Source organism: Pavona decussata, unplaced genomic scaffold (genome assembly GCF_977016875.1).
Source record: "Pavona decussata unplaced genomic scaffold, jaPavDecu1.1 SCAFFOLD_55, whole genome shotgun sequence".
Lineage (NCBI taxonomy): Eukaryota > Metazoa > Cnidaria > Anthozoa > Scleractinia > Agariciidae > Pavona > Pavona decussata.
The window spans coordinates 1046295-1064889 of NW_028145477.1; the positions used below are offsets into that span (position 1 = coordinate 1046295).

The 18595-nt window shown below is 41.6% G+C and overlaps 2 protein-coding genes across 2 annotated transcripts; both read right to left on the bottom strand.

Annotated features, from left to right (window-relative positions):
* Nucleotides 1-10919: 10919 nt before the first annotated feature.
* Nucleotides 10920-16349, bottom strand: LOC146480160 (uncharacterized). The gene has a single exon (XM_085110059.1). It carries the CDS (start codon nucleotides 16347-16349, stop codon nucleotides 10920-10922), a length of 5430 nt encoding a protein of 1809 aa, XP_084966185.1.
* Nucleotides 16350-16417: 68 nt separating this feature from the next.
* LOC146480161 (uncharacterized) lies at nucleotides 16418-17717 on the bottom strand. The gene has a single exon (XM_085110036.1). The coding sequence runs from the start codon at nucleotides 17574-17576 to the stop codon at nucleotides 16428-16430; it is 1149 nt and encodes a 382-aa protein (XP_084966162.1). The 5' UTR covers nucleotides 17577-17717; the 3' UTR covers nucleotides 16418-16427.
* Between the last annotated feature and the right edge of the window lie 878 nt (nucleotides 17718-18595).

The following is an 18595-nucleotide window of genomic DNA, read 5'->3' on the forward strand; positions in this document are numbered from 1 at the left end:
ATTGGCGGGCGACTTTGAATTTTATTTTTAATCGATTTGGCTGAAAATCAAAGTTATTATTTGTATAATGATCGTGGCATGAAATAGTTAATCGCCCGTTGGCGACCAGTTGTGAAATTCTGGTCGCCAGTGCAAAATTTTTAGTCGCATTGGCGACCAGGAAAGCGCAATTTCGGACCCTGCTCTCTCATAAAAGAGTAGAGGTCATAACTCCAGGACTTATTGAAAAGTTTTTAACTCAAGCAACAATACCACCAAATGTCTCTAGATGGCATCGGTTTGTTGTTGTCATGCTTGGCCGTGGAAGCTTTGAAGACCTTGAACTTAAAGGATATGATATTGTTGCATCTGCGATAGCATCTCTTGGGAGGAACTTTAATTTAATATTTGTTGGTTCACCACAAAGTAAACATAGAAAATTAGAGGCCTGGTTTCTCCAGAAAACTGGAATAGCACGCGCTCAATTAACAATCCGTAGATATCGCAGTTATGAAGATATCAAAAGTATATTTGAGCAGTCTGACTTGGTTACTTTACCATGGTTGGGGTGGAAGCAATATCAGCTGGTGTCCCTGTTCTTGTCAGCAGTGAAATAGGGATAGCTTTTGCACTGGAGGAAGTCGAAGGTGGGGCAGCTGTCATAGTTGATTCAGATAATCCAGAGGAGTGGGCTCGCAGAATCCAACAGGTATCTGAGCAGAAACCAGAAGAGAGGCTTGCTAATGCTGTGCATCTTAGAGGACAGTATGGAAAGGTCTATTCTTGGGACAAAGAAACTGAGAAATTTACACAGTTGGTTGACGGTATGTTATCAATTCATTGTTTATTCATCGGCATCATTTGTTGGTTTAATTTAAAATGCACTGTACAGTAGTCAGTAACTGATTCAAAAGGGAATGTTACAAGCGTAATCCGGTCTCAGGTTGAACAAGTATTCAACCTTCAATCCTGGATACTTTTAAAAAAATTTCTCTTTTTCCATTTTACTTTGCCCCAAAAGGATCAATATCTAGATCTCTGATGTAAGTTGGTTGTTTTTGAAACCTTTCCCCCTCTTCCCACCGCTTGTTCATTGGTGAATGTTAACGCTTGCACATGTCGATATCAAACGAATTTGCCAATTGAAGGGGTGCCTGGAAAAAAGCCTGAAGTGACTTCTGATAAACTGCTAGAATCTCCTTCCAGATTTTCTTGTTTTTGCTTGTGAAATAAAAGGAGAATTTGACCTTACACCAAAAGTCACTTAGGGCCTTATTCCACACACCACTTCAATTAACATATTAGGGAACTTAAGCACCAGACGTTTTCTACGGGGCGACGGCGACCGGAAGTCAAATTTACTTCCGATCCACGTTTCCCGCCGACATGGTCAGCCGTCGCGCGACTCGGCGCCGACTTTGTTTTGCTTATTTTGACGTCGCGTGTAAAACGTGAGTTTCGCCTTTATGATTTTCGTTCCTTTATATCATTTAGCCCTCAATGTTTTGTACTTATCGATGCCTAAAATATTATTCTCTCGTTTGGCGCTTGTCGGAGCGATTGTCAAGTATTTACAGCCAATTTTTGAACTTTTTAGCTTCTAGCATGAAGATAGTTATCAAACAACAACCTGTAATGGAATGGACAGGTGACCACGACATTCTCCTGTTGCGGGAAATGATTGCTAGCGAATTGTTTCAGTTCAAGAAAGGCAGTCCAGACGGTGGCAAAATCTGGGAGTCAATCCAGGAAAGATTGAACAAGGTCGATAATCGACTCTGAACTCTGCCAAACATTCGGCTTCGTTGATGTCTTCAAGATCAAATCTTGCATACGAACTGTTTGGAAAATCTGGGTTCTTGGAACGGCAGCTCTCCCACAAGACCAAGAATTCTTCATCAGAAATTATTTTACCATCATATGCTAGCCGAACAGCATCTCTCTTGTTTCACGAAAAGACATTTTTCACAGAGGTTTTCTCAAGCTTTCGAGGCAGTTTTCGAAAGCGTTGCCGTCGCAAAAACACCTCTTTGCTTAAGTTTGGATTTTGGCGGGAACGACGTATGGCGCGTTTTTAGTGTCAAAATTCAAACTATCAATTCAAACATTCGATCCTTCAATTCAAACATTCAATCTTTCAATTCAAACATTCGATCCTTCAATTCAAATCTGCAATTGTTCGGTTCAAACTTTCGATCCTTCAATACAAACATTCAATCCTTCAGTGCAAATATGGAATGGGTCGATTCAAACATTCCATCATTCAATCCAAATATGGAATTGCTTGTTTCAAACATTCGATTCTTCAATCCAAACACCCTTTTCTTCAATCCAGAAATGCCATTCTTCAAGTTAAACATGCATTCATTGTATTGCCTGGCCTATCATTCAGTTCAAGCATGCATTTCGTCGATTCAAACATGCCATTTTTCAATTCAAACATTTGATCATTCAATCCAAACGTGCATTTCTTCAATCAAATCCTGAAACCCAAACACTACACCATAAATTCCGCGTTCAATTTCGATAGAAAATGCTGAAATCGTGCTGTTGAAACATTCTGCACTTTAATTTTAAGATATGAAATCCAGATTATAAATTCAAACATAGGCTCACAATGTAGTTGTGCAGTGGCTCGATTCAAACATTCACTTCGGCGATTCAAACATTCACTTCGGCGATTCAAAGAGGGTCTGGATGGGGGGCTACAAATGTCAGTTGTCAGTTAAATTTTGGGCCATTTGTCAGTTGTCAGTTAAATGGCTGTTAATAATTAACTGCAGATTTTCATAATTTCTTGAGGACCCAAATAAACTTTAACGTCATGGAAGACAGATAGGAGCGTACCTTGGTAACCGAAAAAGTATTGTAAAATGTTTACATTTATGTTTGCATTTTTGCAACAACAATCGTTTCTTTGGCCTTTATACAAATCATCCCATGGCCAATCTACTAAGAACATACCTTAAGAATCCAAGCGAAAACGGGCGCGTATTGGTCGGCCAGACCTTGAAACTGCGACAGGTGAAATTTCCTCCTCATTGTCAGAGATATCGTTGTCTGAAGCTGTATCGTAGTCGTCCTCTTGTGGATGTCGCACAGTACTAACAACCACATCAATGAGACAGTGATTTACAAATGCGACTTTTGTAATATCATTAGATGGCACCTCAGGACTGATTCATCTTCAACATCGCTGTTGAGTCGTTCTGGATCTTCCGTGATGGAATTGCTCTCTTCGTCTGGCATAAAGTTTACTTTACTGCAATCTGGTGGCTTCGTATACACCGCTGGTGGTAGAGCCCCTGCTTTGTCCTTTGTAGTGTCACCCCTGACTGTTCTTTGTCTTACTGGACGATACTTCTCTACCAATTCTTTCATGGCAGTCTCCGTTTCAGCGCTAATCTCTGCTGACGGAAGCGGTTGCATGAATTTTATACTTTAAAAAGCCATGGTGGTCTTTTGTAAAGTCTCCTTTGTGATGGTTCCAAAGTCTTGGGAATACTGTAAGGCGGTGAACGTCTCATGTTTAAAATGGGAGACGGCGTGAATGTTCTCCACAACTGTTGTAAGTAACGTGCACAACTCAACCTCTTCAAGGTATTCCTTGTTAGTCGCAGCTATGCTGTCACGCAGCCGGCGCATTCCTTGTTCCAGAAGCGTTAGTTCGCTGCCTGTTTCCTCCAGCAAGCTTGGCAGCTCCATTTTCCACTGACCATCTGTGGTTATCGCAAAATTTTCGCTTCTTCCTCCCTGCTTCGGTGCCATGCGGTAAAGTTTTAAATCAAACTCTCCAAGGCCGAATTTTATTGCCAGTTCTCTCAGCCCAAAAAATGACAACAGATGCTTCTTTAGAGACTGAACTGTCTCTAGCTCATCGCAATAACTATTAACTAATATGAATTGTTAGTATAAAATATGACGCCCTACTCTGCAGCTGTTTATTGTAACACGTTTGTTTGGTGATTTGGTATAAAATATATCAATTATTAGCCGAAAAACGTAGCAGCAGGTCTTTCGTCAGTTGTCAGTACCAGCGAGTATAAATGTCAGTTGTCGGTTAAATTTTATGCTATTTGTCAGTTGTCAGTTAAAATTTTGGCCATTTGTCAGTTGTCAGTTAACCCCATCCAGACCCTCTTCAAACATTCAGTTCAGCAGTCCAAACTTTCAGTTCCTCTCCAGTAGTCTGGAACCGAGGGGACTCTGTAAAAGAAGGGTACGGACGGGCGGATGCGGACGGCGGATTAAATTTATTGGTTAATTGTCACCTTCTAAGAAATGCTAGCTTTGGCTTTTTTTAAATTTTATTTTTATTTTTTTTAATTTGAATTAATTTTATATCTTATTGTCAGTCAAACAGCGAAAACGCTGTGGAATGTTTCTTCTCGTTTTTCAACCAAATCAGTCTGAGTTTGCAGTGGAACTCCGTACATTAATACGACACACCATCCGGCAAAACAACACGTTCACATTCATGAACATTTACAGGATAATCTGATTAACGGGTAAAGTACTGTACGAGCTCTTGTTAGGTATTATAGATTGGAAAACCAGAAACTGACCGAAAAAAACATGTTTTTCTGTCAGATAAAATAATCTGAATGTTCCAAGATGAGAAAAACCAAAATCCGCAATGAATATCAAAACCGAAAAGACGCAAAACCCGATCAAAAAAAGCCCCCATATTGCAAGGAAAATTTCGCTTGTGTACAAATTTAAAGGGAAGAAAATGACACGTTCAGAAATCCGGCCTACGCCGGGAAATCTTTGGACATCTTAAAATAATTTTTTAATAACTTGTATCGATCTGTCTGTTCGAACAATAACCACGATTTCCAATCTTTAATGCCTAACAAAAGCTCGTACAGTACTTTACCTGTTAATCAGATTATCCTGTAAATGTTGATGACTGTGAACTTGTTGTTTTTCCAGATGGTGTGTCGTACTAATGTACCGAGTTCCACTGCAAACTCAGACTGATTTGGTTGAAAAACGAGAAGAAACATCCCATAGCGTTTTCGCTGTTTGACTGACAATAAAATATAAAATCAATTCAAATTAAAAAATAAAAATAAAATTTAAAAAAAGCCAAAGCTAGCATTTCTTAGAAGGTGACAATTAACCAATAAATTTAATCCGCCGTCCGCATCCGCCCGTCCGTATCCTTCTTTTACAGAGTCCCCTCGGTTCCAGACTACTGGAGAGGAACTGAAAGTTTGGACTGCTGAGCTGAATGTTTGAATCGCCGAAGTGAATGTTTGAATCGAGCCACTGCACAACTACATCGTGAGACTATGTTGAATTTATAATCTGGATTTCATATCTTAAAATTAAAGTGCAGAAGTTTTCAACAGCACGATTTCAGCATTTTCTATCGAAATTGAACGCGGAATTTATGGTGTAGTGTTTGAGTTTCAGGATTTGATTGAAGAAATACACGTTTGAATTGAATGATCAAATGTTTGAATTGAAAAATGGCACGTTTAAATCGACGAAATGCATGCTTGAACTGAATGATAGGCCAGGCAATACAATGAATGCATGTTTAACTTGAAGAATGGCATTTCTGGATTGAAGAAAAGGGTGTTTGGATTGAAGAATCGAATGTTTGAAACAAACAATTCCATATTTGGATTGAATGATGGAATGTTTGAATCGACCCATTCCATTTTTGCACTGAAGGATTGAATGTTTGTATTGAAGGATCGAAAGTTTGAACCGAACAATTGCAGATTTGAATTGAAGGATTGAATGTTTGAACCGAACAATTGCAGGTTTGAATTGAAGGATCGAATGTTTGAATTGATAGTTTGAATTTTGACACTAAAAACGCGCCATACGACGGCGCCCTGTTACCCAGGCTGGCTCGTTTGTAGACGTCGCCGTCGCCCCAAAAACGTCCGGTGCTTAAGTTCCCTATTGTATGGGGAAAGGAGTGGGGGTGAAGGCCTGCCTTAGATCGGGGCAGTCCGGAACAGTTTGGCCATGATTGTAGGTTAAATGCGTACCTGGTATTCAACATAAGAAATTAAAAGGGTAGTAGTAAAAATAGTGAACTCAACAGATCTGAAATATGTGAATTCAAGTCCTGACATGAGTACCAAAAGTTCTCAGAAGTACTTCTGAGTGAGTTAGTAAACTTCAAGTTTGTAAAACGTAGCTACCACCCTTAGCTTGCAGGTATCAAATCAAGAAAGCACAGAATAAAAAATGCTCAGCAGTGTGTTCATGGCTGGTTTTCAGAGTTTTTATTTCATTTTGATCGAGAGAAGGGCTTATGTTATAACAGGCTCTGCATTCAAATTACCGTCCACCACTAAAACAAAGGATAGGAAGTTTGTGTGTCAATGTGATGTTGTTAGGTGGGGGGCTTGGGAGTGGGGGGGGGGGGGGGGTGGGTGTGGCATGTATAAAGCCTAGATGGTAGGGTTGGTGCAGCTTCAAGGGTGGGGCAACAATGGGTATAAGAATGAGTGCTTGGAATGAGTTAGACAAATAGTTATTTTTAGGATGAGCACTGGTGCATATTTTACCTTAGTTATTAGAAAGCTCTTCAATTCAACCTAGGTTGATAACATTTCACCTGAATAAAAACTGGATTTCACCTACAACATGAATGCTTAACCACTCTCTGTAAGACCTCACACCCAGGGGGGATACTCGGGTATAATCGTGATGGGGGGGGGGGGGGGGGTCCGACATATTTTTTTGGGTCTAAATTTTTCAACTCCTGTATTTTTTTGGGTTGAAGATTTAACCGTGTATTTTTTTAGGTCTGAAAAATCTGCAGGTATTTTTTTTGGGTTCGAATTTCCGCCAGGCTAATAGTTCTTACGCATTTCAAGCCAAAGTTCCCGCAAGATCCGAAAGCATGCTTCGAATAATACGCATGTAGCCGGTAATACTATGCCGAATTTCCAGGCAGCTGCCTATTTTTTAAACGGCATGGGGCCCGGGGGCCACTGGCAAACACCAATGGGAATGAAGACAACGACACTTTGTAAACTGAGACGTCATTTACTTCTCTCCATGACTCATTTATTACACAAGCTTATCATCGGCCCGATCATTGGTATCTTTGCGAACACAATAACTTTCATCGCTGGCAGTCTTGTATTTTTTTGGGTGCACAATTTAAGGTCCATGTATTTTTTGGGTGCAAAATATTAGGCTCTGTCGGACCCCCCCCCCCTTCCCCTGTCACGTTTATACCCGAGTACCCCCCTGGGACCTCACATCTTCAATCAAAGTTTTCATTTTTAGCCATCAATAACTGGCAATTAAACTTATGTAAACAAAAACTGAAAATAAACAGTAAAAAGAGGTGTGGCAAAATATTTACATCCTTGTAAATTGTAAGAGAGGACATTCATGCAAATTCAACAGATTTCATAATTGGAAAGAGCAGGTAAACAAAAAAATTAAGAAAAGGAACAAACAGGAGAAAGTTGCATATCTGTGCTAATGATTCCTGACAGGTTGATAGGTCATATTTTGTACCATCTCTTTTGAGCCGAATGCGGGCTAACCGTGTGAAAAAGGTGGACCATGCTACAGTTCATGTTTCGAATGCGGGCTAACCGTGTGAAAAAGGTGGACCATGCTACAGTACATGTTTCAAAAACATAGATCTCTGCTCAACTCACAGGGTCTTAAGTGCTCAATTGCAAAGTCATTCGCAAGTTATATTAGTTCAAATGACCTGTTGAATGATTTGTTATTTTACTTTGTCCTCAGCTCTGGTCTCAGGTTCCAAGACTCCAGACATACCAGTATGCTTCAATTTAGCTTCGCTCCCAAACTGCAAGTTTTCAACTGTGGGAATCATCTCTACTGTTACTCTCGTCTTTGCTAATTTCTTCCAAGATTTCTATTTTATTGTATTGATGTCTTTAACACCCTTTCTGTTTTTATGTTTGTTTATGCTTCGTTGCAGTTCCATTGTTATAAAACTGATAAACCTCAGATGGAAACAAGCGTGCTCGGTAATCTGCTTGGTCACTCATAGCATGGTGCAAAATCACGTTGTCTACTTTCGCGCGACTTTTCAAATGTTTGCTCTACACTCGCCGCATAGACGCATCTATCTTGACACTTCTGTCCTTCTGTGAAAGTGGTTTCCTGTATCGATTTAAACTTAACGTTTCTTTGAATCGCGACAAGTTCTTATAATCATTCAATTTTTTTATAGTGTTGCCTCGATCTGCTCAAAGATTTGTGAAATTATTTCTTGGCAATGTGATGCATACCATTAACTTGTACTTGTGATACAGTGCGTTCACTTTGGACACCATTGTCAACAAAAATTAAGTGGTGGTTTTGTTCTTTCCCCAAAACTTGAAATCATTGATTTTTGTAACTGAACAATCTTCCCTTGAACGACCTTGCGAACCCTATCAATAGTGCACTTTTGGAACTGCTTGGGTAATCCCCTCCACTCCCCTTGAAGGATGACCCTCCTGAGTTTCAGGAGGTTACCGAGCATCGTGTCTACAAAGTGTTGTACAAGCTGAACCCCGTAAAGGCTTGTGCATGGGCCAGACGCAGTCCCCAATTGGTTGCTGAAGGAATGCACACAACCTATTACCAGAGGGGGGGGGGGGGGGGGAACTCTCATATGTAAGGGGCGAGGATGCTTGTCGGAAATTTTGAATTAAACCCCTAAATAAAGGAGACCAATCTGGGGATGGCCCAAACTTAGCCCCCTAAAAGAGACCATTTTAAATCACAGAAAAATAAAAATACAGTAATTTTTCGCATGCAACGCTAAACAAAACCTTCACGGATAAATATTATGGCGTTTTGCCCAGAGCACCCTAAAAGAGACCAAAATCCGAAATTTACACCCCTAAGCAAGACGACGAGCATCCCTGCCCCTTTCATATGAGAGCCCCCCCTGCGGGGATTTTACCACACGTATGAGATTTAAGGATTTAATTACAGCATTGAATGTTTTTTTTTTTGAGTATAATAGGATGTTTGTAAAAATTAATAAAGTCCACGTCTGGCATAGTCTGTTGACACTCTTGGAGGTAATTTCTGTGAAGCCATTCTTTTCATCCTTTAATATGTAATATATCCAACACGAGGAAGAATGTTTCAACCAATTTCCAAACACCGAGAGGCGCCGTAGAGTTTTTTTCCACCTTCCAGGTGTTTGAAAATTGGATTCAAGTATATTTTGATATTCCTTCCAAGATCATTAATAATTCTTGGAGAAAATCAAAGCAAAATGTCATGTCCTTTGAACTGTGCTACTCATGAAAACCCATAAGTGTTAACGTTTTATATCACCTGGAATTTTTATATGAATTTCCATGAAAAGTAATGGACGTGTTTGATTGTGATCATCCAGTTTTGATTGGATCTTCTACTATCTTTACACTGTCATTTTCTTCCACTTTAATATGTCCAGAAATGCAACCGCCTAATCCTGAATTTGGATACTTCATATAAGACAAGCCTTTTTGTCATTTACATATGACTTCATGTTTGACAGAATTATGTGTGTTCACTGAGAGCCCCAGGTTTCCTCATCTTAAAAAGGATGCCTTGTTAAATTTATTTTCTCCCGCGAAAATTAAACTGGGGTTAGAGCTTTATGGTTGACCACCTGTGAAACTTTGCAAATTAATAATTTTCAAGCGGTGTTAGAAGTAACTATACATTTTTTTAAACTGTCTGATTACAAGAAACGTCAAATTGTGCAAGGCTTTGATTTCTGGCGATGTTTTGTGAGAATTAAGGTTAGGTTCATGTATCTCCTTAGCGTGTATTTCTGCACCTAAGTGTATTTCTCTAGATAGAACTAGTGAGCAGCACGTCTGCGAACTCTTACAGTTGTAAAACGATTTATTTTCTCCTACGCGTTTCGTGTAACTAACGCACACTTCGTCAGGGAGTTTTACAATACAACATGAGTGACCTGTATATATACCTACATAAAAGACTAAAATAAATTTTACATTACGTAAAACTGCACCTACGCTGGCGGATTTACATGTAGGAAACAGGCGAAAAGGTGTGCAAGGCGTTACATATTTTGTGTTTGACATAATATTGGGCCCCAAAATTCAGGCCTTTCTTAAAGCTACCTACGGAATCGCACATCCTTAGCTCCAGTTGGAGGGCATTCCAAAGCTGGGGAGTACAATATAGAAAATGCCCTGAACCCGTACGATTTTAAATAGTACGATTGTGTCTTCGGAAGTTCCATATTTCCTGATCTAAGGCTACGGACAGTTATATAAAAGTCTAAAAGTTCCTGAAGATAAACAGCTACCATACTATTCACTACGTTATAAGTACACAATAATCATCTATTTCCAAAAGCGCGTCCATCTATAACGCTCTACTGTTACAGGAGGAATTGAATGATTTAATTGTGGCTTCTTTTGCGCAATGTCACACCAGATCTCATTGGTGGCAAAAGGTCGAGGATCCAAGGCGATAGTACAAATTTTGTCAGTAATCCTATCCCACGGTTTCTTATTGTAGATGCGAATGTAAACCAGCCGTAAATTTCAACGTTTATTTCGACACGAGGCACCGTGAGACAAACTCGCAATTCCAGTTACACCAATGGGCCTTAATAAAAGTCGACTTAACTGCCGTACAAACCGTGAAAACTAATAAACCTTAGTGAACTTAAAATTGAGGTAAAAACTCGGTGGCCCTCGTGGTAAACATTAAAGGTCACCTATGCGCATGCCCGAAACTAAATGTCTGTGCAGGGAACCCAGCTGGGAAACACGAAGCCCAGCAGTAACATGGCTCCCCAAAATGTCCAACATTTTCTACAAAAAGGAACTAATCTTTAGCAAACACAATGTCAATGTTCCATGCTTAGTGAAAACACTTAAAGTTTCTTTCACTGTAAATCTCTTTCTTAACAAAGTTCCGGCTCCTCAGGCTCCTCGTCGGGGAATCCCGGTCTCTCACGCTTCTACGAGTAGCACAAGCTTGTTAACAGGTCTTTCCAGTCTGGATCCATTACTTGTCAACACTGTTACCGACCGTACTTGATCCTGATCATCGGGGTGAGTTTCCACCACTTTAGCCATGGGCCATCTGTTTCTAGGAGACTGGTTTTCTTTCAATAACACAACATCTCCGACCTGAAAATTTCTTCGTGGCCGAATCCACTTGTTTCTTGCTTGTAACTGCTGCAGATATTCTTTACACCATCTTGACCAGAATTCTTGAGCCATATGCTGTGTACGCCGCCACATCTTTCTGCAGTACAGGTCTTCTCTCTTGAATTCTCCACGCGGGGGCAGCACAAGTCTTGTCTTAAAGTTTCCTGTAAGCAGCATACTTGGTGATAATGGTGGTGCAGAATGTGGGTCGCTGAGGGTCTCCACTGTCAGAGGTCTGTTGTTGATCGTGTATTCGGCTTCGCAAAGGAAAGTCTTCAACGAGTCTTCGTCCAGACGACTACCATGTTCTCTGATGAGACCATTCATGACATTTCTGATTGACCTGATTTGTCTTTCCCAGACACCACCAAAATTGCTAGCAGATGCAGGGTTTTTAATCCAATCGATGCTTTCCTTAAGGAGTTCTGCTTTGATCTCCTGGTCATCCATTTCTTCAATAGCTTTCTTGAGTTCTGCTTCTGCACCAATGAAATTCGTTCCTCTATCGCAGCGGATTTCCCTAACCGATCCCCGTCTACAGATGAAACGTCTGAGTGCATTTATAAACGAATCCGTTTCCAAAGAATCCGCCACCTCTATGTGTACTGCTCTACTTGCTAAGCAAGTAAACAAGGCTCCGTATCTCTTCACGACAGATCTTCCTCGTTGGACGTGCCAAGGGCCAAAGTAGTCGACCCCACAATAGGTAAAGGGTGGCGTTGGCCCTACGCGCGACTTTGGCAAATCTGCCATTTTCTGTTCTCCTTGGCTCCCTCGAAGGTGACGACATGTTACACATTTAGAAATAAACTGCCTGACCATCGCATTTCCGCTAACAATCCAATAGCCACAGGAACGAAGCTCGTTCAAAGTTATCCCTCTTCCGCTATGATGTGTTCTTTCATGAACATGGCTGATAATCAGTGAACTAATGTGGCTTGACTTTGGTAGGATCACAGGGTTCTTTAGAGTGGGGGGCAGATTGGCCTTCCGTATTCTTCCACCAACTCTCATAACACCATCACCGTCTAGAACTGGATCCAACATGCGGAGAGAACTTGTCTTCCTAAACAGGGCTTTCTTTTCTTTGTCTGACTTACGACTACCGTAGACGACTTTCTCTTGAACGTCTTGCAGACTTTTAATTTCTGACGGGAACTCATTTCTTTGTACGTGCTTTATGATCTCCATTTCTGCTTCTTCTAAGTCAGCTACGTTGACTCGTGTAGAATTGACATCCTTACGTCCGGAAGGTCCTTCATCAGATGCCAAACCGCTGGACACTTTTCTCTTGGCTAAGACTCTATCTCTCAGATGTCTCTTGTATTTCAGGCAAAGCGCTACAGCCATCTTTGCTTTAAACCAACTGGAGAATCGTCGAAGTCTCTTGACAATATCACTGCTCTCTTTCACCGTGCTAATGTTAACCTTGACATTTTTGACTTCCGGGGAATCTGGATCCACGTGGTCTTCATACGTTTCTTCCTTCAGCCAGCTCTTTACAGGTTCTTTCAGGAAGTCAGGACCCGTGATCCATGCCGCTTTCTCAACAAAGCCCTTTGGAGACATACCTCTCGACCCTTCGTCAGCAGTATTCAATGCAGTTTCCACATAGTGCCATTGTGAAGGAGTAGTGTGCTCGTGGATAAGCTGAACTCTGTTAGCTACGTAGGTATGAAAACGACGAGATTCATTACTTATAAAGCCTAAGACGACTTTACTGTCCGTCCAGTAGTAGTCCTTTATGTCCTCATACTCCAATTCATCCTTTAACTTGTCACCAATATTGACAGAAATTGTGGCAGCAGCCAATTCCAATCTCGGGATACAGACTGTCTTCTTCGGTGTTACTCGGGCCTTTCCCATAACAAACGACACATGTAATTTCCCTCTCTCGTCTTCAAGTCTCAAATACGAGCACTGTCCATACCCACACGTCGAAGCATCGGACATACAGTGGAGCTGTGCCGACACAATCTTTCCGAATTCTGCGGGTTTGAAACTTCTTGGCACTTTTAAACTTTCAAGTAAGCAAAGTTCATTCCGCCATTTTTCCCATCTGCTTTTGGTTGCATCGTCAACGGGTTCATCCCAGCTGTTAGACTGACAGATGTCTTGTAATATCTTCTTTCCAACAAGTACTACCGGAGCGATGAAACCTAAGGGGTCGTAGATGGAACTAATCGTTGAAAGGATGCCTCTACGTGTGCAAGGCTTATCCTTAAGTTCAATCCTGAAGTTGAACGTATCTGATTCGATGCACCAAATAACTCCTAGTGCTCTTTCAATGGGCAACTTATCTTGGCCAAGTGCAAGGCTCTTCACATTCTCTGCTCTGTGCTCGTCAGGAATTGAGTTAATGATGCGTTCAGTGTTGCCCACAAACTTAGTCAAGTTAAATCCCCCATTCGTGCAAACTGCCTTGACGTCCTTCGCTAGATCGATAGCTTTGTCCTCGCTGCTTGCAGATTTTAGGACATCATCCACATAGAAGTTCCTTCTAAGGGTGTTGGCTACCTCAGTTCCATAGTTGTCTTCGTTGTCATCTGCTGTACGCTGAAGTGCATAGTTGGCACATGCAGGAGATGATACTGCACCGAAGAGGTGCACAGTCATACAATACTCTTCGGCTTTCTGCTCCAAGTCTCCATTTGGCCACCACAAAAATCTGAGGAAACTTTGATCTTCCTTTCTAACTCTCACTTGAAAGAACATCTTCTCGATGTCCGCCATAAAGGCATACTTCTCCTGGCGAAATCTGGTTAGCACGCCAAGGAGGTTACCTGTAAGATCCGGTCCCTGAAGAAGCTTGTCATTCAGGGACTGTCCTTCAAATGTGGCCGAACAATCGAACACCACTCGTACTTTCGACTTCTGCGGATGATAGATCCCATGATGAGGAAGGTACCAGGTTCTTCCAACTTCATCTTTGAACTCGTCATCCACCTTGCGAGCATATCCTTTGGAGATGATATTATCCATAAAACTGCAGTAATCCGCACAATATCTGTCATCGGCCTTAAGACGCTTTTTTAGGCCAGTCAGACGCTTCTCTGCTTGTGCATAGTTGTTAGGGAGCTGAACGTTCTGATGCTTAAATGGGAGGGGCATCTCATAATGCAGGTCATCGAGATGAACGATGCCGCTCTCCACCGTTTCGCAGAACTTGATGTCTTCACGTGACATTGCTGTCCCCTTTTCTCGTTCAGAGAAGTCCAAGTCAAACATCTGACTAACTGCTTGTGGAGTTATCCGCTCCTTCACCTTTCTCTGTGTGACTACATATCCCCGAGGGGTAATTATAGTATCTTCAGGGCTAAGATTGATTCGGTTGCATGTAATCTGGCTACTCGGCTGTGGATTACAGAGGGGCCCGTTGACGTACCATCCGAGGAGTGACCGAACTGCGTACGGGTCTGAATCTTTGCCGTAAACGATTTCTCTTGGACGTAGGGCACTTGGGCAATTCAATCCAATAAGCAGACCCACTTCGATGTCTGCCATGTATGGAGGTATCTCTGCACTGATTTTCTTCAAATGAGACATCTTGCAGATTACGTCAGGTCGAGGTATTTCATTGCGGTCTGCTGGAATCACATGCCGCGTAAACGTTCTAGGTAGGTCCAAGATCACGTCCTCTTCTTTAATGTTGGCTACCACCAATCCTTCAATGGCCTTTGTGGTAACACTGCTTGTTCCGTGAATCGTAGTAAGGATAAGGTCAGTGTCATTTCCCTCAATGCCAAGCGCTTTCATTGACTTCTCACTCACAAACGTCCCACCACTGGCGTTGTCTAGCAGTGCATAAACCTTTATCTTCTTTGCTGGATCACTCTTGTGAAACAAGTGAACTGGTAATATACCCATGTTGATAGGTACATCTCCAGCTTCCGTGACGTTACAGATGGCAGTGCGGTTGCTGCTAACCCGAGGTTCAGCTCCAGGTTGATTATCACTGTCGTTGCTGATCTTCTTCGCCCAATCATAGTCGTGTAGCGATGTGGGGTGTGGCCTTTTGCAAGTCTTACATGTCTGCCGCTCCTTGCAGTTTTTAGCAATGTGCTGATCACTAAAGCAACCAAAGCACAGTTTCTTCTCCACTACAAACTCCCGTCGCTCAGTTAGAGTTTTCTTTAAAAACTGTTCACAATCATTTAGGTTGTGAGGCCTTTTGCATAAGGAACACGACGTGGACTGCTCCTTTCTACCTTCCTGCTTTAATCCCGTGGCAAGGCTTGTTCCTTTTCCGCTGCTACGTGGCCTTCGTCTGAATTTGACATGAGTGCCTTTGTCTTTCTCATCATGATGAGGTTTGGTAACATTTTCTTCTGAGAATACAGGATCTGTGGCAAGCTCAGCCTGTTTGCGGACAAATTGTGAGAACTCCTCAAAGTCAGCTATCCTTCCTTTTTCAATCTTGGTCTTATTGTTTCTTTCAGTCCATTTGCTTCGTAGATGCCTTGGTAACTTTTCCCAAAGCTGTCGCAGTACATGAGCTGTGTTCAAATCATCCATGTGAGACATGCCTTTCATAGCAGACTTTGCTTGGTCCAGAGCAATAGAGAAATTTTGGAGAGCTGAGCCATCGTTTGCTCTGATTGGTTGCCATGAAGACAGTTTTGTGATGTGAGCATTTGCAATCTTGAAAGGATCTCCAAACTGTCTCTTTAGCAGTCCCTTGGCTTCTTTGTAGGATCCTTCTGATTTTCTCTGAAGACAACCATTAATAACTTCTTTAGCTTTACCAGAAGTGTACTGACCCAGAAAATACAGCCTTTCACAGGAGTCTTCAACCTTTGATTCAATTAAAGACTCAAAGGCAGTCATAAATGCGGGAAATTCCATAGCGTCACCGTAAAACATTGGAGGCTCAGTTGATGGAAGAAGGCTCCTTGCTTGCTGGGAAACCATAATTCGAGACAATTCCGTCTGCTTTCTTTGAATGTCTACAATATCTTGAAAGGTGTTGTCCTGGACTGCCAAGGGATTAACAGACAAACTTGTTGAGCAACTTCGAGGGCTATAAACACGTTGGGGTGTCTGTGGGATCCCCTGTGATTGATCTCTGATAGAATACACAACTGCACGCCCGTCTACGAAATGGGGTTGAGTTGATGAAAGATGTGCACTTGTGGGAATTTCAGTGGGGTTCACTACACACCCAGGAGTCACAATGTCTACATGGGTTTCAAAGTCAAAGCCTGAATTTCCTGATCTGCATGCTGTCATTGGGCTTGTGTAAATGGGGCCTGTTTTCTCTGTAGTATATCCACTAAGAGGATTTGCTTGGGTGGGGTACTGGTGCCCTCAGACATAAATGCCACAAGAATGTACTGGAAAAGACTTTGAAGCAGGTTCTAAAATTGGAATGGCGTTTGATGAGGATGAACTAGTCACCATTGCTGCCGTTGTCATTGTTACAACCGACCCTGGCGTTGACAGGGGGGTAATGTTTGTATCCTTCGTAACGTTGGCTGGGAGTAGACTGGACGCTGGGAATATTGGAAGCTTTTGTGTCTGTAAACATGTAGGTGTGGAAACCCACTCTTTACTGTTCATTTGTTCATAAATCCTTTCTTCTTCCTTTGCCTTAGCTAGACTTTTCCTAAGCTCCAATTGCTCCTCGGCCATTTTCAGTGCCTGTTTTTCCTTCAGAAAAGCTGCCTCAACTTCTAGAGCTGCAACCCTAGTCTTGGCTTTTATCAATTTCGCATTAGATGAAAGTGAAGACAAATTAGAACGTCCAGAGTGATCAGACTTTCTAGAGCGATGAGACTTGTTAGAAGCAGCAGAATTTAGTTCAGCAGACTGAAGCTCTTTCGCCTTAGACAAATACTCACAGACAGACTGTTTAAACTTAAACACATCTCCATCATGAACTTCATACCATGAATTAGCACTGGCAATATCTGATTCATTCTCTAACACTTCGAGGAAATTATCCTGAGCAACTTGTAGCTTGACAAGTAAATTGTTTAAACCTTCCGTTTCAGATGACACAAACTCAAAATTGTTAAGATCAACAAGAAGAGGCTTCATTTTGTTTATCTGCCTAGTCACGTGGCGAAGAGCCACAGTTCTACGCTCTTTTAACCTTTGTATCTCGTACTGTTTACCTTTATCCGTTGTAATTTTCTTCCTTGTGCCCGATTCTAACTCCGCGGCACCATTCTCCGTCGATTTCTCCTCAATATTCAGTGAACCTTGAACCTTAACTGAATCATGAAGCCGTATTTCTGATGCCGCATCCGTCGGTGGAGTGTTAAGCGGTGAAATGGCGCGAAACGAAGCCGTGTCAATTGAAGGCGAACGCGAACGATAACCTTTGAAAATTCCTTCTTCACCATAAGCCATTGTAGATTCCATGTTTTCGTTTTCCATGCCCGTAATTATCCGTGAAAGTTGCAATAGGAAAACCAAGTAAACGGTATTTATCCTTGTAAACCACACATCCATCGACAAACCATGCTTGAGGTCGAGTTTTTACTGTAGATGCGAATGTAAACCAGCCGTAAATTTCAACGTTTATTTCGACACGAGGCACCGTGAGACAAACTCGCAATTCCAGTTACACCGATGGGCCTTAATAAAAGTCGACTTAACTGCCGTACAAACCGTGAAAACTAACAAACCTTAGTGAACTTAAAATTGAGGTAAAAACTCGGTGGCCCTCGTGGTAAACATTAAAGGTCACCTATGCGCATGCCCGAAACTAAATGTCTGTGCAGGGAACCCAGCTGGGAAACACGAAGCCCAGCAGTAACACTTATCCTTTTGAGCGAGGATGTTCTGAATGAGAAAAAGCTCTTTACTGTAGGTCCTGTGGCCAAGCTTGAACGCCCTTCTAAAAACTTGTCAACACGTTATCATAATACGCAGAACCCCTTACTTCCTCAGCAAATGTAAATATGGATAGAATAAGACTAGTTAAGGCTTGTTCAGTGTAACACAATCAAATTGCAACATGTTTCCATGTTCACGTGAAATGCTACAGCAGTATAATAAGCCAGTGATAATTATTTCTCATTAAATTTGAATTAATCAGAAATTCAACCCCCGTTTATATTTCGAACGCAACCTTAAACAATGACGTCACAACACAAATAAGCACGATAACGTCACAATATCAACATCACTTCTAAATATCGGTTATGTCATACTAGTATTGGCTCACCTTACCCTTCTAAAACTGTGCGAAAATAATAACATGTTATAAAAACTTGTAAAAAACAGGTTTAAAAACCATCTTAATTTTCGAAAAAATAGGGTACAGTTCGAAGACCACCTTGGGAAGTGAAAAAATGGTAGTAACCCAGAGCTGTTCGCTTAAGAGAATTAACTCTCGTAACCGGCCAATCACTGAAACAATAGAGGCTGGTCGCTTATTACGGGAGTTAATTGATTTTCTTTTTCAGGCACGGCTAGCGAAAGTAAACGTGACGCATCTACTGAGATTAATAACCTTGTCAACGTTT

What these genes read in the sequence shown, in the direction of transcription:
- LOC146480160 (XM_085110059.1), bottom strand. Translation starts at nt 16,349, where the DNA reads ATGACAGCATGCAGATCAGGAAATTCAGGCTTTGACTTTGAAACCCAT.
- LOC146480161 (XM_085110036.1), bottom strand. Translation starts at nt 17,576, where the DNA reads ATGGATGTGTGGTTTACAAGGATAAATACCGTTTACTTGGTTTTCCTA.